Raw genomic sequence first — 27,774 nt, 5'->3', positions numbered from 1 at the left:
TCTGAGCAGTGCTTGAATGCCTGGTGTGGGCTGTGAGAGCTAAGGAGCTCTGAGCAGGAGGGAGACTGGCTGCATTAGAGCCGCTGCCCCAGATGGGGAGGCCAGGGCAGTGATGCTCTGGAGGACTGTTTACAGCAGAGGCTTCTGGGAGCTCTTGAGCAAATCACTTCAGTGCTATAAGCCTCCATTACCCGGGCTGTATACTGGGGTGATGCCACCAACCTGGCAGAGCTGCTGCAAGGCCTAAGGGAGAGAATGTGGAGGAAAGCACCTGGCCAGGTGCTCACCTCACCCAGTGTGTTGAGGCAGAGCCTCCCCACAGCCCAGACTCCAAAGCCCAACCCAGGCCATCTCTGGGGAAGACGCCTGATAAGAGCTGGCCTGAGAGCATGAGGGAGGTCTGCAGAGGTGGGAGTGAGGAGCACCACAGCAGGGGCTGGGGAGGACAGGTGACTCATAGATACTTGAACTGGTTGGCTTCCGAGATGTTCATCGCCCACGTGCACATCTGGAGGCTCTTCCACCTGTCAAACAGCTCCGACTGCTTCACCCTTCAGGAGTGGAGACAGAGAGGGTATGAGAGGGCCGAGCTGGACAAAGTATCATCATTCCCAAAAATGCACCCTTCCTGCTCACCCATATGCCAACTCCTGGGCTGGTGTCTCCCCACGAGCCCATCCCCAAGGTCGGCATGCTTCCCCGGGAACATCTACCTAGAAGAGGAAGACCTAGCAGGCCTGTGAGAGGTGAGTGTCAGTAAAACATCAGCACTGTGCTCAGCACACAGTAGGGCTCATGACAAAGACATGCCCTTCTCCTTCTCCGTTCTAGGGCAGATCACAATTTCCTAACGGCAGAAACAGAAGAGAAATCCGAGACGCGCCCCTTTTCTCTGAACGACCATGCGTGAGCTTTATCCTAGTTGGTTTTTATGTATCTCCGCACTGTATCAGCCTGAAACACTCTCAGCAAAAGGAACACCTAACTCAGGTAGGCGTCTCCTTTTGATTGGAACTGGCAAAAAATAAAAATTTAGTTTTTGAATTATAAATTTATATCGATATATTTATAATTATACACAGGGTCGCTAGGAGTCGTAATTGACTCTATGGCAATGGGTTTATAATTGTTTCATGCTGCACCCCCAGCTGCTAGAACAGTGTAGAGCAAAATAAATATTTGTTGAATGAATGAATGAACCAAAGCAAAGACACAAATTCCCCTGAACACTAGCTGACCAATACGAGCTCTGTGTACACATTAACTGCAAACAGTCGCTACCCTCCCTTCTCATGAGTTTCTCTTCTCTTTTTCGGACATCACCTAAGCCCTAGGGCCACATACCAAGTTCCCTACCCCTCTCTCCCACACACACTTCAGTGTCTCTGTTACTCTTTCCCTATCTTTGGTTACTTCCACCCCATTTCAGTCAAGAGCTTCTTCATTGGGTCCTACCAAATCCCTTCCTGCTTTCACTTACACTTTAGTTTTGAGGGTGATTCTCCTGTTCTATAGAAATGCCCAGCATTCTCTTAGTCTCTGAGGGTTCCAGTGAGGCCTTGGCCTGGCAGGGGTCATAAGGTTCAGAAGAACCAGGGGATTCCCTCAACAAAGCCACCACTCACTGCTCCTCTGTGGGAGGCTGTCAGGACATGCCAAACGATTGAGCGGCTTCCTTTTGGGCACTAGACCCTCAGCAAGGAAAACTGGCGCTTCTTAGGGGAGTCATAGGGGAGGTGGGTCTCCCTTAGGCCAGCCTAGGCTCATTCAGCTCTGCTCCCTAAGGTCCTCTGCCTATATGGTCACTGTCTCAAACACCTCCCAGAAACATGGCCCTGGCAACACTCCAGGTCAGGGGTCCCAAGAACTCAATGGTTACCAAAGTATGGGCCCCTTCTCTGTGCCTCCAGTGCCCTGTCACCTACCGGACCAAGGTCAGGGCCTGGATACGGAGCCTCGAATCCTGGCTCCGTCCTCAACCTGCAATGCTACCTCACACAAGTCACTTAATCTCTCGGAGACTCAGCTGCTTTATCTGTAAGATGGGTATAACGTCAGCCCTGCCAATCTCAAAGGTTGTCAGAGAGATCAAACAAGACAACATGCGTTAAAATAGTTTATAAACTGCTTTGCAGAGATCAACTTTATTTTAAAGGTAAAGGGCTGACCCCAGACACTGATCTCTTTTCTCTCTAAGATGCCACTAAAACTCCAAAAAAGGAAGAATTTAAAAAAGGCCTAAAGCCACCAGATGAACAGAATGATTGGGCGGGGCGGGAGGGGGATCCCTCACTGGAAGAAAGAGGTCGACAGGGTTATGGAAAATTGGAGGGGAGGTAATGCAAGGAGAGGATGGCACAGTCCCCTCAGTCGTCTGCCCGGAAAACTCGGGGCGGCGGGCAGGGGGGACATGGTGCTGAAAAGAGGACCAACTGGGAGTCTGTATCCAGAACTCAGGCACCTGTATCCAGAATATCAAGTCCACCCTGACAGCAGTCAGTCAAATATTTAATGTGCAGCAGGAGTGGGAGGAGGGATGGAATCCAAGTTTGTTCCTCTCCTAAAAAATAATAATCAGTTCCCATGGGGGGAAAAAAAAAACACCCAGGCATTCTAGCAGCAAAAGGGCCAGCACAACTTGAACAACTACTTTCAAGCAACTACTGCCAGTCGACTCCCCTGCGCTCAGACACAGAACTCCTCTCAGGTTTTTATTGTTTTAATGTTAAATACGAATAGACAACCAAGGGCAACCTGGTCATCCTGAAGAAGACCAAGACAAGCCACCAGATAAAATAACCACAGAGAAAAATGACTGGAGGAACAAAATAGAACTTACCAAAAAAATTCTACTTGGTCTCCTCAGAGATATTCAAGAAGACATTACATTCTTAAAATAAGAACAGACTGCTTTGAGAACAAAGAAAAGGCTCTTGGGGGAAGAAAAGTTCATTAGAAGGGCCAGAATGTAAAATCAAGGGATTTTCCCAGAAAGTAGGAGCAAAGGACAAAGAGAAAGAAAAGATGACAGAAAAATATATGAGTGCTGGAGGAGCAATCCAGAAGTTTCCATATACAACTCTTACATGGTCTAGAGAAAGAAAACATAAAAAACAAAGAAGAGGAACTATAAAGAAATTCAAGAGAAACTTCAAAAGTTGGACATGAGCTCCAGATTGAGAGGTCCCACTGGGTGACTATCCTGAAGCACTCCACTGGGACACTTCAGAACTGTCATGATCTGAAAAGATGCCAGAGAAAAAGCAGTGAGCTTCTATTCATGGTGACAGAAATTTGACAAATTGGTGATGATTACACAACACGATTACTATAACTGATGTCATTAAATTGTACAGGTGAAAAATGTTAAACTGGTAAATTTTTTATTATATATATTTTTATCACATTAAAAAAATAAGTCATGATGGAGATGAGTTCCAGGAGAAAAAGGCAACTCCAAGAAAAGACAAAAACTGCAACAAGAAAGGAGCTGGAATCATGTACCCTCCCAGCCTTGCGGTGAACAATAGGTACATTGCCCAATAATGAAAACATTGTTTGCTGATCTTCAAATTTTAGAGTTAACCTTCAGAGAAAGCCATCAAAAGGCTTATTATGGTTACAAATAGGATGTAAATATTATCAGCACTGACATTTTAACAGTAAACTCAAGGATGATTGAAGCCAGAGGCTGGAGGGGAAGCTGAAAAGTAGGGGTGATTTTAATAGCCTCCTCTAACAAAGCACAAGGTCAAAAGACACTGTCTGTATTTGCTAGAACAAGAAATTCGGTTATTAGGTAATCTATAGATATACCTGTTGCCGTCAAGTTGATTCCAACTCCTGACAACTCACTGTGTTACAGGGTAGAACTGCTCCATAAGGTTTTCTTGACCACTGTCTTTACTGAAGCAGATTCACCAGGACTTTCTTGCAAGGCTACACCGGGTAGCTTCGAACTGCCAACCTTTAGGTTAGTTGTTGTTGTTCGGTGTGATCGTATAGGCTGCAGCTCACAGCGACCCCTACGTGCAACAGAATGAAACACCGCCCAGTCCTGCACCATCCTCACAATCATTGCTATGCTTGAGCCCACTATTGCAGCCACTATGTCAATCCATCTCGTTGAGTGTCTTCTTTTTCTCTGACCCTCTACCAAGTACGATGTTCTTCTCCGGGGACTGGTCCCTCCTCATAACATGTCCAAAGTAAATGAGGCGAAGTTTCGCCATCCTCACTTTTAAGGATCATTCTGACTGTACTTCTTCCGAGAGAGATTTGCTCGTTCTTCTGGCAGTTCATGGTATATTCAACATTCTTCGCCAACACCATGATTCAAATGCATCAATTCTTCTTTGGTCTTCCTTATCCATTGTCCAATTTTAGCATGCATATGAGGCGACTGAATATACCGTGGCTTGGGTCAGGTGTACCTTAGTCCTCAAAGTGACATCTTTGTTTTTTAACACTGTAAAGAGGTCTTTTACAGCAGATTTGCCCAATGCAATGCATCCTTTGATTTCTTGACTGCTCCTTCCATGTGCATTGATTATGCTCCAAGTAAAATGAAATCCTTGACCACTTCAATATTTTCTCCATTTATCATGTGTTGCTTATTGGTCCAATGGTGAGAATTTTTGTTTTATGTTGAGGTGTAACCCATACTGTATGCTGTAGTCTTTGATCTTCATCAGTAAATGCTTCAAATCCTCTTCGCTTTCAGCAAGCAAGGTTGTGTGATCTGGTTATTAATGAGTCTTCCTCCAATCCTGATGCCACGTTCTTCTTCTTACAGTCCAGCTTTTTGGGTGACTTGCTCAGCATACAGATTGAATAAGTATGGTGAAAAGATACAACCCTGACACACACTTTTCCTGTTTTAAACCATGCAGTATCCCCTTGTTCTGTTTGAACAACTGCCTCATGATCTATGTACAGGTTCTGCATGAGCACAATTAAGTGTTCTGGAATTCCCATTCTTCACAATGTTATCCATAATTTGTTATGATCCACACAGTTGAATGCCTTTGTATAGTCAATAAAACACAGGTAAACATCTTTCTAGTATTCTCTGCTTTCAGCCACGATCCATCTGACATCAGCAATGATATCCCCGGTTCCACGTCCTCTTCTGAATCTGCCCTGAATTTCTGGCAGCTTCTGTCGATGTACTGCTGCAACCGTTTTTTAATTATCTTTAGCAAAATTTTACTTCTGTTTGATACTAATGATATTGTTTGATAATTTGTGCATCTTGTTGGATCACCTTTCATTGGAATGGGCACAAATATGGATCTCTTCCAGTCAGTTGGCCAGGTAGCTGTCTTCCTAATTTCTTGGCATAGACAGGTGAGAACTTCTAGCATTGCAACCATTTGTTGAAACATCTCAGTTGGTATTCTGTCAGTTCCCGCAGTCTTTCTTTTCAACAATGTCTTCAGTGCAGCTTTGACTTCTTCCTTCTGCACCATTGGTTCTTGATCATATGCTACCTCCTGAAATGGCTGAACATCAACCAATTCTTTGTGGTACAATGACTCTGTATATTCCTTCCATCTTCTTTGATAGTTCTTGCATCGTTCAATATTTTACCCACAGAATCCTTCAGTATTGCAACTTGAGGCTTGAACTTTTTTTTCTTCAGTTCATTCAGCTTGAGAAATGCTAAGCATGTTCTTCTCTTTTAGTTTTCTAACTCCAGGTCTTTGCATATTTCCATTATAATACTTTATTTTGTCTTCTCAAGCCGCCCTTTGAAATCTTCTGTTCAGCTCTTTTACTTCATCATTTCTTCCATTCGCTTTAGCTACTCTATGTTCAAGAGCAAGTTTCAGAGTCTCTTCTCGCATCCATTTTGGTCTTTTCTTTCTTTCCCGTCTTTTTAATGACCTTTTGCTTTCTTCATGTACAATGTCCTTGATGTCATTCCACAACTCGTCTGGTCTTCGGACATCAGTGTTCAATGCATCAAATCTATTCTTGAGATGGTCTCTAAATTCAGGTGGGATGTACTCAAATTTTACTTTGGCTCTTGTGGATTTGTTTTCGTTTTCTTCACTTCAACTTGAACTTATACAGGAGCAATTGATAGTCTGTTCTGCAGTTGGCCCCTGGCCTTGTTCTGACTGATGATATTGAGTTTCTCCAGTGTCTCTTTCCACAGATGTAGTCGATTAGGTTAGTAGTCAAGCTGCAAACCATTTGCACCACCCAAGGACCTTCTAATTTATAGCTGGAAGAACTAAAAACAGCAATATCCCTCAACTGGGGGAAATGTGGGGAGGGGATTGGGTGTGCTATAAAAAAGCTGAATCCTTATCCACTAAAGCAGGGCATCAGTAAAATACTGTGTAAAAGTGGGAAATCTAGAAATAGCAGGATACAGATATTATTGAGAGATACAGAGGCAATTATCAGAAGAAACAGCTAAGAGCTAAAAGAAGCAGGGTAGGGGGTGACAAGGCATGGGGCAGGGTATTGCTGCTTTTTACTATAAGCTTTGGTGCTCTACTTGATTTTTCTAACCATGAGCAAGAGATGGTAACAATGGCATGATAATGATGCCCCACTTGTTTACTGGTTCCCTTCTTTTTTCTCCCCCTTCTTGTCCACGGCCTCCTGTGTTTCCACTCATTCATTTAACAAGCACATCCTGGGCACAGGCTCTGGGCCAGGCTCCTTGCCTGTGCAGGGTTCCCAGGTGCCTGAGCCCCACTCCCAGGCCTCAAGGAGCCCCAGCCTGGCAGAGGAGACAGACTCCTGTACATTGCGGAGACCTCAGCTCTACAGGCACGAAGGGCCTCCCAGCCCAGAGAGCGGCTGTCTGCCCATCCGGCCCTGGCTCCCAGCTTGTCTCTTGGCGCGGAGCTCCCAGACCCAGGAAGATGAGGAAAGAGCAGGCAGGAGAGGCTCACCAGGTGAGCTTCCAGGCATGACCCCCAGCTGGGCGTGAGCACAGGCAGCAACTGGGTTAACAATAAAGAAGATTTTAACATGTATTAGCGACTATGCGTTTTCATAATAAATCATCACAGAGTAACTCCTCATGTATTTGACATTGTCAGGTAACAAGGCATTTTTTCCATGTGGGAATTTTCCAGCTGACTGACTTATACCACTGATTTGAGCAATTTTGGATCAGAATCATTCCCAGTTGAATCATACCCCTCCCTGTCTTCACAGACAGAACACCAGCTGACATTCTGTTCGCCTGGAGGGACGCAGGTGCACCTACCAGCCCCCGGATTCACAGATGGGGTTTAACCTTTTCCCAGTGACTCAGGGTCCCCACCGTGAACACTCCCCATGGTGCTGGGCTGGAGCACAGGGAGGCCCACAGGGCCCAGGTGTCAGAACAACTGGGATCAGAGGTCAGTCTCTGGGGTCTCTGATTTCAGCTCTGGAGGACCCAGCTGACCCCCGAGGGCTCTAGGACTCAGGGGAGGAGGAGTTGGACTTGATTCTCCCCAACATCCCTCCAGGCCCACACTCTGATGCCCCACCACCAGCGCCGGCCAATCCACCCCGCTGCAGAACCCCAGCACTGCCAGGGCTTGCAGACACAGAGAGAGCAAGAGACAGGCCATGTGAGACCCAGTCAGGTCAGAGGCCACCAGCCAGGATGACTGCTCAGCCCAGGAGTTCAGTCCTAGGGAACCAGAGAAGGTGTTCCAAAGGCAGAGATGAGAACTAAAGCCAAATGTGTTGTCGTTGTTAATGGGTGCTGTTGAGTCAACTTCGACTCACAGTCACCCCATGTGACACTGGAAAGCTGCCCCATAGGATTTTCTTGGCTGTAATTTTTACAGGAACAGGCTGCCAGGTCTCTCTCTCATGGCTCCAAATACCACCAACATGAGTCCATAACAGGGGGCAATGGGTGGGCACAGGTTAAGGGAAAATGTAAGGTTCCCCTCATACCCCACAATGTTTGTGTTTTAGGCTGGAAACTAAGGGCCTGAGTCATTTCTAATTTGGTCCCTCAATGGAACCCCTGACAGGAAATGAACATCAACATACGGAAAATGTCAGAGGAATAGGAAGTTATCTGGAAGGATGACCAACACATGGCCTTAGGGCCCACACAGCTCCTAAGAGCTTCCTGCCCAGACCCTGAAGCAACCATGAGGAAATTGTCTACATTTTATAATCAAAAAAAGATCGGTTACCCTTTGAAAAATCTAAGATATGTTCCCACCAAGGGTGCTTTGGATTTCTAAAGTAGAAGAAAATATTTAAAGACCTGAAATATTTGAATTCTGAGAAAAGTTAAAGGCTCTTTGCTTATGAGTCCATGAATGTGGCTACTGACTGAGGTCTGCCCACTAAATCAGAACTCAGTGGTGGAGTGTTTCAAAACACCAATTGGATAGTGTCCCCACCCCTCTTCCTTTGGTTCAAAATCTTCCCAAGGGCTTTCTTGGACGAAGATAGAATCTAAATCCTGATCTGCAAGGCCCACATGGTCTGGCCCCCACCTGTCCCTCTCGCAACATGGCTTCCATCTTTCCCCCTCACGCTGGCATTCAAGCTGCCGAGATCCTTCAGGGCCTGGGACACAGCGATCCCTCCTGGCACAGGGCCTTTGTACAAACTGTTCCTCCATCTGGAATCCTCCTGGCCTAGTTGGCGCTGATCACCCTTCAGACCCCAGCTCCAGTGTCCCTTCCTCAGGGAAACATTGTCTGATACCCCACCCCCCGGCCAGGGTCACGTTCCCTGTCACACTTGATGCCTTAGGATGTTCAGTTATTAACGTCTGCTCCTGCTGTGGGTCTATGAGGTCCACGAGGACAGGGACCACGGCAGCGTGCTCACAGAGGGCTCAGTGGGATTGCTGGAGGGGTGAGCTGCCTGACATGTTCATCTCTAGGTGCTAACAGGGCACACAGACCACTGGTTGATAAGCGAACCATGAACAATGTCGCTGATCCCAGTCGGACATTTGCTTGCTTCCGTGGAGCTTTCCAGCAGCTGAGAAGTTTTGGAGTCTGGGAATGACAGCCTAGAAAAGCTGCTGCTGCTGCTGCTGGCTCCAGAAAGGAGCTGCTGAGCTGTCTGCTTCCACAAGCCAATCTATAAAGCAACCCTTAAAAAAAAAGCTGCCATCGAGTCGATTTGGACTCAGGGAGACCCTGTGTGTGTCAGAGCAGAACTGTGCTCCATAGGGTTTCTAATGGCTGATTTTTTGGATGTAGATCACCAGGCCTTTCTTCTGAGGCACCTCTGGGTAGATTTGAACTCCCAACCTTTTAGCTAGTAGCAGAACCACTTAGGGACTCCTTGTTGTTGTATGCCATTGAGTCGGCCCTATAAGACAGAGCAGAACTGCCCCAGGGGGTTTCCAAGGAGCAGCTGGCGGATTTGAACTGCCGGCCTTTTGGTTAGCAGCCTGAGCTCTTAAGCACTTCACCACCAGGGCTCCAGTGACTCCTTATAACCCTTAAAAGGTAGGTAATACTGTCCCCATTTTTATAGCTAAGGAAGGGCTCAGAGAGGTTAAGTAATTTGCATAAAGATACAGCACTAGTAAGGCCCAGAGTCTGCTTTCCATCTAAGATCTACCTAACCCCAGCGCCTATGTTCTTCCCATTACCCACATTACCTGGAAATCCTGCCACAGGCTCAAGAAGCAGTGTCCCTTGCCCGTGGGCCATGGGCAGAGGTCCCAGAACTAGTCAGGGGGCCCTGAATCCATGCAAGCACCCCAACATGGCCAGACTTTGAATAAACTCTATTTCTTTCATATCCAGATACAATTGTTTTCAAGTAAATATAGAACCTCTCATGACTAATACACCACAAATTCCTCTAAACAGGTTGACTGAATTCATGGCCATTATACTAGGGAGGGTTAAGCACTCATCTGCTAACCAAAAGGTTAGCAGTTCAAACCAACTCAATGGCTGTAACGGAGAAAGACCTGGCAAACAGCTCCCATAAAGATTACAGCCAAGAAAAACCCTGTGAGACAGTTCTGCTCTGTCACACGGGGTTGCTATGAGTTGTAATTGACTCGACAGCACCCAACAACAACCTACCAGGGAGGGAATGGTGAGGTAAGCACAACACATAGAAATGCTGAGCATTTAGTACACTTTCTTCCCAGAGGTTGTAAAAGAGGTATAGGTGATACACTGCTGAGTAGGGGAGAAGCACAGTTCTCTTACCATTTGTGTAAAAAAAATTAATGACTATCCACACACAGATGCTTGTGAATACACAGACCCTGAGAAGATACACAGGCTTTGGTTCCATCTTGCCTCTAGGAAGGAGAACGGGCAGCTGTGGGCAGAAATTTTCACTATAGACCCTTTTGTACCACTTTAATCTTGCATCATTTAAGTAACAAAAATAAATTAAAAAAAAAAAAGAAATGTAAAAAGGCTATTGCAAGAGAGTAACACTTAACCAGATGAACAGAATTTCAGGTAAGACATTCCTGGGCCCTCCTCTATTTCTGTACAGGAAGAACAGTGATGATAATCAAGGAGATGTAACTGAGCCCGGTAAGCAAACACCTGAGCTGCCAGACATAATCTCGCAAACTTGGCTTTTTCTCATACAAGGTGCACAATCATCACTGCGCTCCAGCCCTCCAAGGCTTTCCAAATGCCAAGTGGCCCCTGAGAAGGAGACTATGCTGTCTATGTCCTTCCACCCCGGCCTCCACCCCAAGCATCGTGCACTCCACCCTGACCCCCGGCCCTGCCCCGCACTATGCATCATGTACCCCTACCCTGATGCCCAGCCCTGCCCTGCCCTATGCATCGTGTACCCCTACCCTGATGCCCAGCCCTGCCCCGCCCTATGCATCGTGTACCCCCACCCTGATGCCCAGCCCTGTCCCCATGCATCATGCACCCCACCCTGACGCCCAGCCCTGCCATGCTTCACGCACCACACCGTGATGCCCAGCCGGCCACACTCACATGGACAGCACCTTCACTTCCAGGATTTCGTGCCTCAGCTCCAGGCATCTGGAGGAGTTATATTCAAAAGGCCCCTTGTAAAATTCAAAGTACCTGGGAACCAACAGGACAGAGGTTACACAGAGAAGTAGGCCGGGCTTTGTGGGATGAGGGGGGCTGTGGCGGCTCTTGGGGAGGAGTCTCTCCTGGTCAAATGAATACAGTACCCCAGCCCTGCCCCACCCCAGCTGGTGCCCTGATGCAGGGGCTCTGGAAGACCATGGGGCCCTCGGGCTTGACATCCCCAGGAGTGTAAGTGTTGACAGAAGAGCAAACTCTTTTAAGCAAATAGGGAAATCCAGACGCAAGTTTGGCTCCTAGTCTGTGGCTGTGAAGGAGAGAAAGAAGAGATGTCTGTGCACTATCCTCTCTCTTCCCTGTGACCAGACAAAGCAGAGAAATTTGAGTGCAGGAGGCCGCACTGGGAGTCTGGGGCGATGTAACTTCAGGCCTCCCGATCCTGCCCATGCCTTTTTTTTTTTTCCTGCCTCCTCCTCTTGGGAAAGTGTTGTACACTGACAGCCACAATCACAGCTGAGATTTCTATAAAACATTTTTGTTTCATTCGCTCACATGATCCTCACACTCCCGTTTTGGTGTACATGAGATGAACCTTTCTTTCTCGTTGGGCAGCTGAAAACACTGAGGCTAACCAGTCCGAGCCCCAGGTCATGCTGTCAGTGCAGGGTAGGGCTGGGGCTTGGCCTTTGTCCAACTGCAGAGGAGCCCAATCCCCTTCCAGCACCAGCTGGCTACAGGCATGTTACCAGCACTGCAGGGTACAGCGCGGTCTCTGGGCCCCTTCTGCCAGCTTTATACAGAAAAATAATAACAATTTCAGCCAACACTTGCTGAATGAGCCCTTACCACATGCCCAGTGCCAGGCCATGCTACAAACGGGTGAGCCTTGAGATTCTTATGCTAAGTGAAAGAAGCCAGTCACAAAGGACACATATTGTATGATTTCATTTATATGCTATGTCCAGAACAAACAAATCTAGAGACAGAAAGTAGATTAGATTGGTCATTGCCTAGGGGTAAGAACATGGGGGTAATGAGGAGTGACAGCTAATAGATTCAAGGTTTCTTTTTGGGGTGATGAAAATATTCTAAGATTGATTATAGTGCATAACTCTAGAACATGCTAAAAGCCATTGAACTGTACGCTTTAAATGGGTGAATTATAAGGTATGTGAATTATATATCAATGAAGCTGTTATTTTAAAAAGTTAGAATGTGGCTATTGTTAAGGGGTAGAGTGGCTGGTGTACCCAACACCGTTTCCAATACCCTCTACAGCGGCCTTCCACACTATAATGGCAGGAAAGCTAAAAACTACCTTTCCCAGACTTCCCTGAAGCTAGGGTTCTGGATGTGATTTCAGTTCAACCAATCTGAAGTATTTACAGAGACACTGACTGTGTTCTATGAGAAGAGTGGCAATGTTCAAGGCATTGTTTTGCTGGTGCAGAATGTGGCAAGGGTGGCATGGCTCTTGGAGGCCATCATGGTGGCAACAGCTTCCTGATTCTATCAGAGGCAGCAACTTTCAGGGTGGCCCCATTTCACAATGCAATCTTGGAAGCATTCCTGAAAGCTCAGCTAGAGTCTTCAGTCTTCCCAATAATTCTGTGAACTATCTGTACCTTTAATAAATCCTTTTCTACTTTAGCAAAAATGGATTCTGTTATCTGCAACTACAAACTGGCCCCATGCAGGAGGTCAGCCTAGGGCCACAAATAAAGTCCATGACTTTGGCTCTAACTCACGTAGTTTTCTAGTCACATAATGATAAGTGAGGCCTGGTGTCCTATCACAAAGATCATCATCCTCAACAATGTCCCTCTGGAATCCATGGGGTCTGCTGAAGTCATGATTCTAGGCTGCTGCTAAGAAAAGCTCCAGATTCCAAAGGTGCAGAGATCCTCAGGAGGAATTTATCCTAGAGTTCACAGGGAGTTAGGAGACTTGCAGTCATGTCTCGGATATGCCTCTAAATCAGCTGTGTGACTTCAGGTAAATCGCTTCCCCTCTCTGGGCCTCATTTTTCTCCTGTTTGATAAGGGGCACTGAGCTTCTGTTAAGGGTGATGAAAAAATTTGGAAATGGAAAGTGTTGATGGTCATACAACATGGAGAACATAATTAACATCACCTAATGGTTGAGATGGCAAATGTTTTCTTATATATATCTCACCATAACAAAAATTTTTAAACAAAGCTGTTTGAACTAGGTGATTTCTAAGGCCCATACGGTTCAAAGGTTACGTCAGTGCTTCCCACTCACTCACTCACAAAGCCAGAACAAAACAATAAATTGATGATCCACAGCAAACAGGAAGAAGATAGCTCAAAGGAAGCTAAACTCAAGTAGCACCTCCCCTGGGAACCCAGCCCCTATGTTTCCTCCACAAAGCTGGCCCTGACTTGCCTCTTCTGGCCTCCACTTGGTCCCCTCATGACAACTGCATTATATTGTCCCATGTGTTTGGTGGCTGTTACGTGGCAAGGCTGTTGGAACTGGGTTTACAGCCCTTCTCTGACCCTCATTAGCTGTGTTAGCCCTGTCAATTTTCTGAGCCTTAGTTTCCTCATCTGTAAAATCCAGATTAAAGAGACGGTACAACAATGCACAAACACCAGGAGATCAACTACTTAACTGGGAGCTCTTAAGAATTAAACATTCATGCTCATGAAAACACTTCACCAAAAGAGTAAAAAGAGAACCTACAGACTGGGAAAAAGTTTTTGACTACGGCATACCCAACAAGGGTCTAATCTCTGAAATCTACACAATATTTCAATACCTCAACAACAAAAAGACAAATAATCCAATTGAAAAATAGGCAGAGGATATGCATGGACACTTCACCAAAGAAGACATTCAGACGGCTAACACACACATGAAGAAATGCTTGAGATCACTTGACATTAGAGAAATGCAAATCAAAATTACAAAGAGATACCATCTTACCCCAACATTATTGGCACTAATCAAAAAAAACAGAAAATAACTAGTGTTAGAGAGGTTATGGTGAGATTGGAACTCTTATGCCCTGCTGCTAAGAATGTAAAATGGTACAATCACTATGGAAAACAATATGGTGCCTCCTTAAGAAGCTAGAAATAGATACCAGACGATCCAGCAACCCCTCTACTAGGAATATATCCTAGAAAAATAAGAGCCATTACACGAATAGATATATGTACACCCATGTTCGTTACAGCATTATTCACAATAGCAAACTAACTAACTGCCCAACAACAGATGAATGCATAAATAAATTATGGCACATATACACAATAGAATACTATGCAACAATAAAGAAAAATGATGAATCCGGGAAACATCACACAACGTGGATGAATCTGGAGGGCATTATGCTGACTGAAATAAGTCAATCACAAAAGACAATATTGTATGAAACCACTACTATAAAAACCCAGGAAAAGGTTTACACACAGAAAAAAACGATCTTTGAAGGTTACAAGAAAGGAGAAGATGGGAAGGGGAAATCACTAACTAGACAGTAGACAAGTGTTATCTTTGGTGAAGGGAAAGACAACACACACTATAAGATGTCAGCACAACTTAACAAAGGCAAAGTCATAGACACAACCAAACACCTTGAGGAACCTAATTACTGGGGCTGAGGGCTGGGAACCAGGGTCTTGGGGGGACATCTAGGTCAATTGGCATAACATAGCTCATAAAAAAAAGAAAAAAAAAAAAGGTCTACATCCTACTTTGGTAGCATTCAGGGTCTTAAAAGCTTGCAAATGGCCACCTAACATACATCTATTGGTTCTATCCCGTCCAAAGCAAAAGAGAATGAAGAAAACCAAAGACACATGGGAAATTTAGTCCAGAGGACTAGTGGACCACAGTACCACAGCCTCCACCAGCCTGAGCCCAGAACAACTAGATGGTGCCTGGCTACCACCACTGCCTGCTCTGACAGGGATCATGACAGAGGGTTCCAGACAGAACAGGAGAAAAATATAGAACAAAATTCACACACACACACACACACACACACACACAAAAGACCTGACTTACTGGTCTGACAGAGACTAGAGGAACCCCCGAGACTATGGCCCCCCAGACAGCCTGCTAACTCAAAACTGAAGCCATCCTGAAGTCCACCTTTTAGCCAAAGATTAGACAGGCCTACAAAACAAAACAATAACACACATGTGCTTCTTAGTTCAGTCAAGTACATGAAACCAAATGGGTAACACCTGCCCAAAAGCAATTAAGAGAAGGCAGGAAGGGACAGGAAAACTGGATGAATGAACACAGAGAACCTGGGGCAGAAAGGGAAAGGGGGAAAGTGCTGACACAATGCAGGGACTGCAACCAATGTCACAAAGCGATTTTTGTATAAATTTTTGAGTGAGAAACTAATTTGTGCTGTAAACTTTCACCTAAAGCACAACAAAATTAAAAAAAAAAAAAAGGCAGTACGTGTGTGACAGGGTTGAGTAAGATACTGATGTGAATTTCAGGGAAAGCACTAGCACAGTGCCTGGCACACAGGGAGAGCCCAAGAAATGTTTGTTCCTTCCCTCCCCCTTCTCCTGTCACAAAAGGACATGAGCTCCAGTGGAGGGTGCAGAGAGGCCCAGCAAGTCAAGACTTGCTCACAGTCTCCCAGCTGGTTGACAGCAGAGCTGAGTCAGGGATGAATAATTCAGGAAGTTCCTCCACCCTCTAGACTGGCTGGCATCCTCCATCTGTTGCTGTTAGTGAGCCTCTCCCCTGCCAAGAAATACAGCCAGAAACAAGGATGGCAAGACTTCATCTCACATACTTGGGACATGTTACCAGGAGGGATCAGTCCCTGGAGAAGGACATCATGCTTGGTAAAGTCGAGGGTCAGTCCAAAAGAGGAAGACCCTCAATAAGATGGATTGACATAGCGGCTTCAACAATGGGCTCAAGCATAACGATTGTGAGTATGGCACAGGACCGGGCAGTGTTCGTTCTGTCGTACATAGGGTTGCTATAAGTTGGAACTGACTCAAGGACACCTAACAACAACAACAAGTTCTGCTCTGACTTGGGACTGCCCTTGATCACTCCATCTCTGCTGCAGACATCACCTGGTACCTCAACCAAGTCATTAAAACTGCTCCATGCATGGGTCTGAAACCCCAGTTTTCCCATCTGGAAAGTGGAACTAACGGCCCTTGCTTCATTCTCCATCTTACCAGGGCTTTTGCTTTTTGTGGGTTATACTGCTCCATCTCAAGCAGTCCCTGCATGGCACAAACGGCTAAGTGCTTGACTACTAATCAAAAGGTCGGCAGTTCGAACCCACCCAAAGGCATTCAGAAGAAAGGCCTGAAAATCTGTTACTGAAAGGTCACAGCCTTAAAAACCCTATGGAGCAGTTCTACTCTTCACACATTGGGCCGCCATGAGTTGGAATCAACTTGACAATAAGTGACTTGGGTTTTTTTTTTTTTTTGGTCCCATCTCAGTCTTGAGAAAATAGGATTACGAGAAGCACAGCAACGCTAGGCCACTTCTAGATTTTGCTTCTGACAGGACGCCAAAGGACTGCATTCTGGAGTGAGCCACAGCAATCCTTCTTAGCTGTGGATATAGGTCATTAGGCAGACATCAAAAATTATGCTTCCTGTGAGCGACCATCTAAGATGCTCAACTGGTCTCACCCCTTCAGGAGTAAGGAAGAATGAAAAAAACTAAAGATATAAGGAAATATTAGTTCAAAGGACTATTGGACCATGACTACCATGGCCTCCACCAGACTGAGTCCAGTACAACTAGATGGTGCCCAACTACCACCACTGACTGATCTGACAGGGGTCACAATACAGGGTCCAGGACAGAGCTGGACAAAAATGTAGAACAAAATTCTAAACTCACACAAAAAAGACCAGACTTACTGGCCTGACAGAGACTGGAGAAGCCCCAAGAGTACGGCCCCTGGACACACTTTTGGCTCACCAACGAAGTCACTCTTGAGGTTCACCCTTTATCCAAAGATTAGACAGGCATATAAAAAACAAAATGAGACTAATGGGGCACACCAGCCCAGGGGCAAGGACTCGAAGGCAGGAGGGGACAGGAAAGCTGGTAATGGGGAACCTAGGGTCGAGAAGGGAAAGTGTTGGCATGATGTGGGGTTGTTAACCAATGTCATAAAACAATATGTGTACTGTTTAATGAGAAACTAGTTTGTTCTGTAAACCTTCATCTAAAGTACAATTTTAAAAACATTAAAAAAAAAAAAGATGCTTCAATTTTTTTGTGTGTAACGACATGGGAAGATGCTCACATGATAATGTTGCTGAAAAATGCAAGTTACAAAACTGCACTATCTCCAAAAAGAATTATACACAATAAGCGAATGTATGGGAAATGGAAGCATTATAACAGATATTAACAGTGGGTTTCTTTGGGTGATGGGATGATGAGTGATTTTTAAAATACTTTCCTTTGTCTTTTTTAAGTTTACTGTAATGGGCATATGATTCTTATTATTGGAAGTTACTAATAAATGCCCTTTTCTCTTGAATCATGACCTCCCTCCAAATATTCTGAACTTCCCCTGAACCTGCTAGACACGTGAGAGAAGCAATTTCTCTGCCCTTCTTAAGCTCTATCAGCCTCCAAGGTGAGTTAGTCACCATCTCTTCTTTCAATACTGGAAAGACTATCTCTCCCCAGTTCTAAGGGGAAGGGATGCTGGCATCACACTCAGGAATCTGACAGGTATAAATAGTCCCACGTGGTCATGTCAGGAGCCCAGCTCCTCTCAGATGCCATGGGACATCCAGCAGCCAAGTCAGATATGGGCACCAGGCTGCACTCGTCCTGCCCCCTCTGTCTCTGCACGCTCGAGGCAGGCTCTGGCTGCCTTGATCAGCAGGTGCTAGGCACCACTAAATAAGAAGACAAAAAAGGTGATGGTGGTGGTCCTGGACATTAGCTCCCCTCTTGTGGGCTTTAGCTTTGCAGGTTGAGGAAGCCTCATTTCACCCGTCCAGGGTCAAGCCTGCAGAGAGCCTGGCTCTGTAATTCCTACCAGCCTTTCCCCAAGAGCTTGTCCCACAAACAGCTCTCCCCTCTTGGCCTCATTCCCTCTCCAGAGCTTCTCCAGGGCCAAGAAGTCTTCCATGGGGCCACAGTACTCTGGGCCCCAACAACCACTGGCTTGTACAAAACGAGGCTCATGCATTCAGCTTTCTATCTCACCCTTCCCACTGCCCCCAGCCTCTAGGTGCTGCTGCTGCTGTTCAAGAGAATGGGAACACAGGGAGGTGACTGTATCACACAAGAGCACACGTCTTAGACCTCCACCAGCCCCTGGGGTACAGGAAAGCTGCCCTGGTTTAGGAACCTACACCCCAGACTTCTTTCAAGCCTGGTACAGACTCTCAGAGAACACCAAGACCTGATATTCATTCCACGCTGGGTAGGAACACCAAGAGCCCACACCTCTATTTGCAAATTCACCTCTTCCTCCAGGTGAACTAAGCCACATGACAGGCACATGGCTTGTGAAGTGAGAGTGTGCTGGATTTCAGCCTCAACTGCCCCCATAGCTGAGTGTCTTTGTTTAGTGCCCAACCTGCACAAGTGTATGTGGCAGCCCTGAAACTAGATCCTTTAGCTTTGTCTCATTTAATCCTCACCACAACCCCATGAGGCAGGCAGGTATTATTTCCCCATTTTATACCTGAGACTCAGACTGTAAGAGGTAAAGTAACTTGCCCAACAACAGTCAGCTAGTCAACAGTGTTGTTAGCTGCCGTCCAGTCGCCCCCCAAATCATGGTGACCCCATGCACAATGGGATCAGACTGTTGTGATCCATAGAGTTTACACTGGCTGATTTTCTGAAGGAGATTGCCAGGCCTTTCTTCCTAGTCAGTCTGGGTGCTTCACTGAAACCTGTTCAGCCATGTGGCGGTGCATGAGGTGCACTGGCTGAGAACTGAACCCGGATCTCTCACATGGAAGGTGAGAATTCCACCACTGAACCACCAATGCCTCAGTAAATGGTAGCACTGGAAAATGGACCTCAGACTTTTGAGACCCCGGAACACATGCTCTTAATCATTTCAGCACACTCATTCTCCCTGACTGTGACAAGCCAGGTTCTCTGGGGGTTTTCTCAGTAAGCACCCTCTCCCCCCGATCCCAAGGGCAACAGCCCTTCAGTGAGCTCAGTGCTATTTCTAGAGACACAACAGCTGCTGTCTCAAGATATCACGCTACCCATCAGAGCAAACGCGCAGGAATCAGAGTCTAAAAATTGCAGCCTGACAATTCAAAGGAACTGAAGTATCTTCCCAAATAGGCACAGAGAGAGAGGCAAGAAGGGCTACACCGGTAACAACTGCAGGTCCCAGCTGCCAGGAGAGACCCTTCTCAGAGGCCCCTGGTGATGCCACACTCTGCTCTGTGGCCCGGGATGTCACTTGCCTTCCCTGGGCCACGGTCTCATCAGTACAGAGGAATGACTACAGATGTTTTGGGCTATCAGACTTGAAAGCTAAAGTCTGATGCTCTAAATGCAACCCCTGCTGGCCCTGTGGTTAATCCATCCAAGTGTGAACTTCACTTCAACCCTGAAATGTCATTCCCGGGACGTGGTGGGACAGAGTCAGGAGCAAAGCCTGACGCGGAGATTCACTCCTCTTTCCTCCAACCAGCCATTCTGCAGGGCCCCAGATCTAGTGTCTAGCACATTCTCTGCAAGAGCACATATGAAATGGCCTTATTTTCTGGGCCAGACCAGGGAGACCTGCAAAGCTCTCCTTGGTAAAATTCAGCTTAACAGCCTGGACTGCACTGGTCAGCATTATACATTCACCGTTGAAGCTGCTGCTGGTGGCTTCTGGCCACCATCCATCCCCCCAGGTGCCCAGGCCAAGACCTACATCCTAGTTGCCTCTCCCCACTATGCCTCTTCCCAAATCTGGCCACTCCTACTTCCTCAGTAGCCCTCTTCTCCATCCCAGGGCCAGGGGCATGGTTAGGTCCTCTGCTGTCACCTGGGTTAGCCTCTCAGTCTGGAATACTCTTCCTCGCTGGGTCTCACCCATCAGAAGTCAGTCCAGGTGTCAGCTTCCTTTGGCAGCCTCTGACCCTCCCTCTGAGAGCCCCGCCCCCGGGCACACCTCCAGCCCAGCCCTTGTTATACCGAGTTACCTATGACTCTTCTGTTGCCTGTGTGTAACCCTCAATGGGTGGGGAGGACTTTTTTCTCTTTTACACGTCAACGATTTACTGATCATTTACTATATGACAGGTACTGTCTTAGGTAAGGACACACTGACTAGTCAGGCAAAGTCCCTGCCCTCATGACAGGAGACAAAATATTTATTCACGATAGTGCCAGGTAGTGATGAGCACTGTAAGAAAGTAAAGCAGGATAGGAAATCGGAGGGTCCCTGGAAGGGGTGGGAGGTCGAGAATACTTGAAGAGGGGGCACTTGAGCAGTGCCTTAGTTACTTAGTGATTAGTTATGTGTGGCTACCTGGAACAAAAAACTGGGACGGCCTTTAAGTGCCTTACCCTGTGAGTGTCCCCTGATTATCAGGGGGACACCTGGTCCTCCCAGGCCAACCCCATACCCCTTTTCTTTCCATTCTCCATCTATTCCTCTGCTCTCTCTGTCTTGCTCCTTTCTGTGGCCTCCTGCCTTTGCTAAGGGACTGGTATAAAGTGTTAAGGACAGCTGGAGGCAGCAACCACAGAAGCCATGAGGAAAGCTGCAACCCCCAGAGGAAGGGAGGAATGGGGTGTTCGGGAGCTGACCTGGGGTGAGGAAGGGGTGAGGCCCTGACAGGAGCCCTCAGTCATCAAATGGAAACTTCTCATTTTACAGAGGAGAACAAGGCCCAGAGAGGGAACGGCACATGCTCTGGATGATACCATGAGTTTGGGCCAAGCTGGGACCAGGCTCTACCTGGGAGGTTCACCCAGGGGTCCCCAGTGGTGACTGAGCAAGGCAGGAGGAAACCTTCATGCTCCTCTCAGCTCGGCTGGGGCCCATGTGGGTGCTTTAACCTCAGTAACCTAGAGCAGCTCACAGGAGAAGAACCCTTGGCCATCTAGGTCACCTGCAGAGCACGTAAGTGTCTTTTACCTCCTTTGTGTCAACCCGAGAAGTAGCTGGGATATGACTCCAGTTCTACAGATGAGAAAACTGAGGCACAGAAAAGTTTGTGTAAGTGATTCTTTGCCCAGGAGACTCCATTTGGTGCTTCAGGGCAACAAGGCATGGGGGCCGTGGGAGCTCACAATGACACCACCTGAGGAGTCTCACACACCGACGACCCTGCCTCACGGACAGCCTCCTGTCTGAAACCTTACTTCTGTCAGTCAGGCCACGAGAGGCTCCTGTCAGGTGCACGAGGAAAGGGGGAAGCCATGCCATTTTTGCTTGGCTTTGTTTTTCCAGCACCGGCCTAGAACAGCCTGCCAAACCTGACTCCCCAAATTCTTCCAGCTGGAAGGAGCCCAAGAGTTCTACCCTCCACCTGCTTTTTTTTTTTTTTTTTTTTTGTCCTTTTCCACAGAAGTGAAAATTGACCAGATAGGCTTATGCTAAGCCAGCCTGCAGGCCTTAATGCAGGAGTACACGCCCAGGGCTGTGCCTGTCCCTCCTTCAACAGCTGTCACCTCACCTGAGATTTCACCATGAAAAACTCTTTCTCTTGGGGTAATTTTGGGGTACTGGCACGTCTAAGGAAACCCTGGTATAGTTAAGTGGCTACGGCTGCTAACCAAAAGGTCGGCAGTTCAAGTCCACCGGGCGCTGCTTGGAAACTCTATGGGGCAGTTCTACTCTGACCTATACGGTCGCTATGAGTTGGAATTGACTCGACAGCAATGGGTTTTTGGTTCAGCGCTCCTAAGGAGCCCTGATGGCACAGTGGTTAAGAGCTACGGCTGCTAACCAAAAGGTTGGCAGTTCAAATCTACCAGTCACTCCTTGGAAACCCTATGGGGCAGTTCTACTCTGTCCTATAGGTTCCTGTGAGTCAGAATCGACCAGACAGCAAAGGGTTTTTGGTTTTGGAGTTTGGCACCCCTGGCTCCTCTTTGGAATTTAGAATTCCCAAGAGCAGGTGGAACACATCATTTTCAGTGATAACAGTCAGGAAAGCACTAAGCAAGGGGCAGGGGGGTGGGAAGCCGGGAGAAGGCACAGAAGATGAAAAGTGGGAAAGGGGGAGATGAGAGACATAAAAGATAATTCTGCCTAAGCCCAGCCCTGCAGCACTGACAACAATATGGGAAGGGAATATGCACATAAATTAAATTAAGTCAATATGGTCTTTTTATTCCAGCTTTTTTTTTTTAAACAACCAGGAACTAAGGGCAAGAATGGAAGTAAGAGAGGGTTTAGAAAGGAAAGCCAAGGAGACCTAACCCAGGCCTGGGTGATCTTCCTGCATCCCAGAATAATCCCTCTGTCCAACACACCAACACCTCCATTAGCACTGGGACTCGAGAGTCACACCGCATGGGGTGTGCTCCAACTCCACCACTTGCCACCTGGAAGTTACTTAACATTTTGTGATTCAGTTTCTTCATCTATAAAATGGGGGTAATGGCAGCACCCACCTCAGAGGCTTGAGAGTGAGTATTAAATGAGACAGTACAGGTAAGACGCCCAGCACCGTGTCCGGCACACAGTTAGCACTCAGTAACTGTTGGCACTGGCCGTCAAGATCCAAGCCAAGTCTCACCCCTTCACGGAAACGCCTCTGACTTCTACACTGAGCTCCCAGCACTCTCACCATCTGTACCACACAATTTATTACCTAATTATACACTTTCGTGAAATAATTAGGGAACAATTCAATACACCATAATAGAGTGCTAAACTGAATTCAGTGAAGTTCCTTCCAGCTCTAAAATATGACAACTGTAAACCCCATATCGCATGGAACATGCTAGACACATACTACCCAGTCCTCAACTCAGAGAGCAGGCTCTGGCCTGGGCACTCAACACTCACTTGGCTCATGATTCTGCAGACAGTGCTTTCTTGTGTCATCAGCTTGGGGCTTGCTCTTTTCCCCTGTGTCTGGTGCTACCCTCCCACTTAGGAAGTCACCTGTACCCCAACCCAGAAATCCACCGGGATAGACAGCTTGGGGTGGTGGGCAGCCTGGGCCAGCTCTGCTCTAGTCAGAAAGAAGAGTTCCTGGGGTTGCCTTTCCACATCTCCTCTTGCCAACCCCGTGTAAGACCAGGAAGGCCAAGGTTGGTGTGGAGCCTGGAAGAAGGAGCCAATGAGACCAGCCAGCAGGCCATCTGTGGGCTGTGCCTAAAGCTGAAGGGGCCAAGGACCTTGGAAATGTACTCACAGGCTCTCCAGCCCAGTTCTCCAGGGTGAGGGGCTGCTGGGGGTACAAGGGACACCTTAGCTAACATGAAAGGTCCACGTGTATTGGACAGAGCCCTGGTGGCGCAGTAGTTAAGAACTCAGCAGCCAACCAAAAGATCGGCAGTTCAAATTCACCAGCTGCTCCTTGGAAACCCTATGGGGCAGTTCTACTCTATCCTATTAAGTCACTATGAGTCAGAATCAACTCCATGGAAATGGGTCTGTTTGTTTGTCTGCTTGTTTGTTTTGGTAATGACAGAAACAGTCCTCCATGCACACACGTCTTACAGAAGGTAGAATGAAAGGGGAGCCTGGAGGGCTGGGGCTATCAGAGAAGGCTGCAAGGAGGAGGTGAGGCAGGAAGTGGATGCTGATGGAAGGACAAGGACTTGGACATGAAGTATGTTTAATGCGGCTGAAGCACTGTGGCCATGGGCCAGGCTGAAGGTCAGCTCTGGCTGTTAGGATAGACTCCTACCTCAGTTTCCCCCAGCCCCTGTGACCTTCCCCTGGGATGTCCTGAGGCAGAGGATACCAAGGGCGCTGCTGCCTCCCTCTGCCCTCAGAGTGTCACTGGACAAATGAGGAATCAGGACAGGCTAGAGGAAGCCAGCCCAGGGCTGGCCAGGGAGGAAAAGCATGTTCCTCACCTCTCCCACCCCACCTACCTTTCTCAGGATCTCCATGTCCCATGGGGAGGGGGGGTGTTTGGGAGAGTTTCCCAGTCAGTTATAGCACAAGTATACCATCTATCTTCACTGGCCCCTCTCTACTTTTTATACACCACCCCCCATCCTTCAGTCTCCCTTTTCCCACACAGCTGCCCCCTACCTGCTCTTCTCAAGAGAAAATTCTCTGATAAATCCAAACTGTGGATGAGTTAGTTTATTATTCCAAAGCATTCCCTCTTTCTGGGGATTAATCTTCAAAGGCAGTGCCAGGAGAGGACAAGGTTAAATCCAATGGAATAAGTGTCTAATGGAGATTCAGGGGTACCAACATTGAAGTTTGCTTTCTTACCAATAGAGTCCCTGGGTGGTACAAAGGGCTAATGCACTCAGCTTCTGACCGAAAGGTTGGAAGTTTGAGTCCACCCAGAGGTGCCTTGAAGAAAGGCCTGGTGATCTACTTCCCAAAAAATCAGCCATTGAGAACTCTATGGAGCACAGTTCTACTGTGACACACGAGGTCGCCATGAGTTGGAATGAACTCGACAGCAACTGGTTTGGTTCTAACTAATAATCTTTACTATTTCCCTGGTGAATTCATTCTTTTATTCAATTAATGTTTTTGAGCACCTACTACATGGCAAGTGCAATACTGGGTTCTAAGAATTTAAAGAAAAGAAGTACAATAGCTGTCTAGTGAAGGGCACAGAAACATAAACCCGTAATTGGAACATTGTGATGAGTACTGCCTTCAAAGACCCTCCTACTTGTTCAAAGAACCTATTTCAATGGAAGCATTTGCTGATTAAAACTATTTCTATCTGTTCATTAAAGCAGTTCCTCTAAGGGTACTTATTGGCAACCCTTTGTAGACCCCCACTTAAATTAAGGCCATACGTCAATGCATATTTCACAATTCATTCATTTTCCACTTCAGCCTGGCCCTCCGCCAGCCCTTCTCCAGTGCGAAGCTCTGACTCCAGCCTATGAGCACTGTCTGGCCTGGATTTCCTTTGGGGTCTTGTTTAGCGTTTTCCAGGCTGACCATTTGTACCTGCTCCTTCTCCTTATGGCTCCTGGTGAGAATACAGTTTATGAGTCATTTGCTTTTTTGTCCTTCTTTATCCTTTGGTTACATTTGGTACCTCCTAACTTTCCTTCAGAGCCCTGGTGGCACAGTGGTTAAGCACTCAGGTTAAGTGTTCAGTTGCTAACCAAAAGGTTGGTGATCTGAACCCACCAGCCCACTTCCCAGGAGAAAGATGTGGCAGTCCGCTTCTGTAAAGATTTACAGTTTTGGAAACCCTAGCAGGTCCACTCTGTCCTACAGGGTCGCTCGGAGTTGGAATGACAGTGGGTTTGTTTTATTGTTTGACTGTTTTTTCACTTTACTTCCCATTAATAATCAATGATACCAGGTTGCACTACACTTCAACATACCACACAACCACAGATAGCAAAATATAGCATGCACTGAATTATTCAATAGGTGAAGAATACTGCAAAGCTCTTCACGTATTCCAGGCACAGAAAGTTGTTAATTGGGATGATGCGCTTTCGCTCGGCAGAGCACTTTCCATGGTGTCCTCATTAGGTCCTTCCCTAAGCTTTGCAAATTTGCTGCCAGGAGCTGTTTCACCCATTTTAATGACGCAAGAAGTCGCCCATATACCAAGGTAAAAAAATCTCCAATATAGGGTTCCATTCTAACTACATTACCCATTGTTTCCCACATGTGGGAAATATATGTATTGTAGTCTCTCACATATGTAGGTGCTTTTGGAAACAACCAGGAATTGGGATTTGAAATGGGATTGTCCCAGGAAATTTGAGATGTGTGGTCATCACAATTATTCTGTGACTAAGGGAGCCTTGGTCAAGTGGCAGCTTTCCAGAAGGAAATCAACTCAGCTGGTACCAATGTTTGATAAAGGGCACCTGAATTCCAAAACCAAGCTGGCAGAGGCCAGCGAAGTTTCTAACCCTGAGCAACTGAGCCATCTCAACTGACAGGGCATGGGAGGCTGGCCTGAGTCATTGAGAGAGGCGGAGAGAAAGAGAAAATAAAGGGGAACAGAGATAAGAAAGGGAGTAGGAAGTGGAGGTGAGAGGAAGGAAGACAAAGAAAGTGACAGGAATAAAGGGAGAAAAGAAAATAGGCAGAGCAAGAGGGGAAGAGAAGCAAGAAGCAAAAAAGGGGAAAGAGGGAGGAAAGACAAAAGGTGCTGGCAGGAAAAGAAGTTAGAAACAGAATCTAAGCAGTGGTCTCGGCAGCTATCCAGGGACATCTGCCCAGAAACAGCTTCCCAGAGGCCTGTCCCATCTTGCTCACTTGACTAGTATTTTCTAGCCAAAACCGCAGTGAACTTTTCAAGGAGTTTCTTCACATTAGTTTCCTAGGGTTGCCATGACAAAGTACCACAAACCAGGTGGCTTAAGATAATAGAAGTTTATTATCTCACAGCCTAGAGTCTAGAAGTCCAAATTCAAGGTGTCAACAGGGCCATGTTTTGTCTGAAGTTGCAGGGGGAAGATCATTTCTTGTCTCTTCCAGCATCTGATGGTTTCCAGCAATCTTTGGTGTTCTTTGATTGGTAAATATATCACTCCAACCTCTGCCTCCATTTTCACGTGGCCATCCTGCCCTGTGTCTGTGTAAGACCAGATTAACCAGTAAGCAAGGTATGCATGCGTTGACAATAATCAAGGTACGCATGGGATTACTTGTGTTTGGTGCACAATTTCACGTGGGTTTCACCATGTCTTTGTAAGTAAGCACAAGTAAGCCCGTGCCTATCTTGCTTATTGAGCAATCCATTCCTGTGTCTGTATCTCTTCCTTTCTTTTATAAGGACACCACTCATATTGGATTAGGACCCACCCTACTCCAGTATGGCCTCATGTTAAATTACTGAGAGCATCTTCAAAGACTCATTTCCAAACAAGGTCACATTCACAGGTATGGAGGGTTAGGACTTCAACTTATCTTTGGAGGGGCCACGATTCAATCCATAACCAAGTCCTTCCCAGGGAGGTATACAACACATCCTGAGAGGCAGATACTTGCTGACTTACCTAGCTGCCAGGTAACTAAAGGGTATGTTGAGTGAGTGGGCGGGTCACCCAGTAAAAGGGTCAACGTTAGAAGCTCAACATTTGGAAGGAATAGCTCTGTGGATGCCTCACTCTCCTAGTATGACACTGAACAAGGTCCCAGAGGCCAACCAGCTGTCCAGGGCTCCTACCACAAACTTTCCAGATGGAAAGAACTGGAGTCCTAGCAAGCCATAAGAAGGTCCCTTAAGCCTGGGCCGTGGTGTGCAGTGATCTCCACACCCTCTGGCCCGTCTGTGAATGCGGCCCCTATTGGTTTCTGGCATTGGATCCATACCTTTACTTTTTCAAAGCATTGAATGAAAATACCACGCATTGGGGGTACCTGAAAAACACATTACTTCTCCTCTGCAGGTTAATTTAATGCTTTGGGGTCAAAATTAATAGCATGAAAACTCAGGCCTCTTTGCTAGGGAAATGGATCCGAAAGTTAACCTGTACTTTGAAACACAGGACAAAACAGCTTAATCAGCCCCTGGAAATCCCTTAGCTGGTAGGTTCCAGCCATATCCAGCTCCAAGCAGAAAGGGCATCCTGCTTTGTCTGTGAAAATTCCCCGCAAGGAGTGTGCTGCCCCACTTGAGAATATTCCACTCTAATTCATTCAACACATAGCCACTGAAGTCCCACTCCTGACTCT

The 27,774-nt window shown here is 46.8% G+C and overlaps 1 protein-coding gene across 3 annotated transcripts in view; it reads right to left on the bottom strand.

The window, feature by feature from the left end:
- Nucleotides 1–27,774, bottom strand: part of ST8SIA5 (ST8 alpha-N-acetyl-neuraminide alpha-2,8-sialyltransferase 5) — a 75,581-nt gene that overhangs the window by 12,716 nt on the left and 35,091 nt on the right. For 2 of the 3 annotated variants that reach the window (XM_023543825.2, XM_003406312.2), the window contains 2 exons: nt 10,932–11,024; nt 465–551 (listed from right to left, as the gene is read on the bottom strand). In XM_023543825.2, the coding sequence (XP_023399593.2) occupies nt 465–551; nt 10,932–11,024 (180 nt within the window). The remainder of the gene's footprint in view (nt 1–464; nt 552–10,931; nt 11,025–27,774) is intronic. The other variant, XM_023543826.2, reaches the window with a different exon arrangement.

This window comes from Loxodonta africana, chromosome 11, assembly GCF_030014295.1.
Source record: "Loxodonta africana isolate mLoxAfr1 chromosome 11, mLoxAfr1.hap2, whole genome shotgun sequence".
Classification (NCBI taxonomy): Eukaryota; Metazoa; Chordata; class Mammalia; order Proboscidea; family Elephantidae; genus Loxodonta; species Loxodonta africana.
Note: the sequence above shows the minus strand (reverse complement) of the source record. Positions and strands in the feature narration are given on the sequence as shown.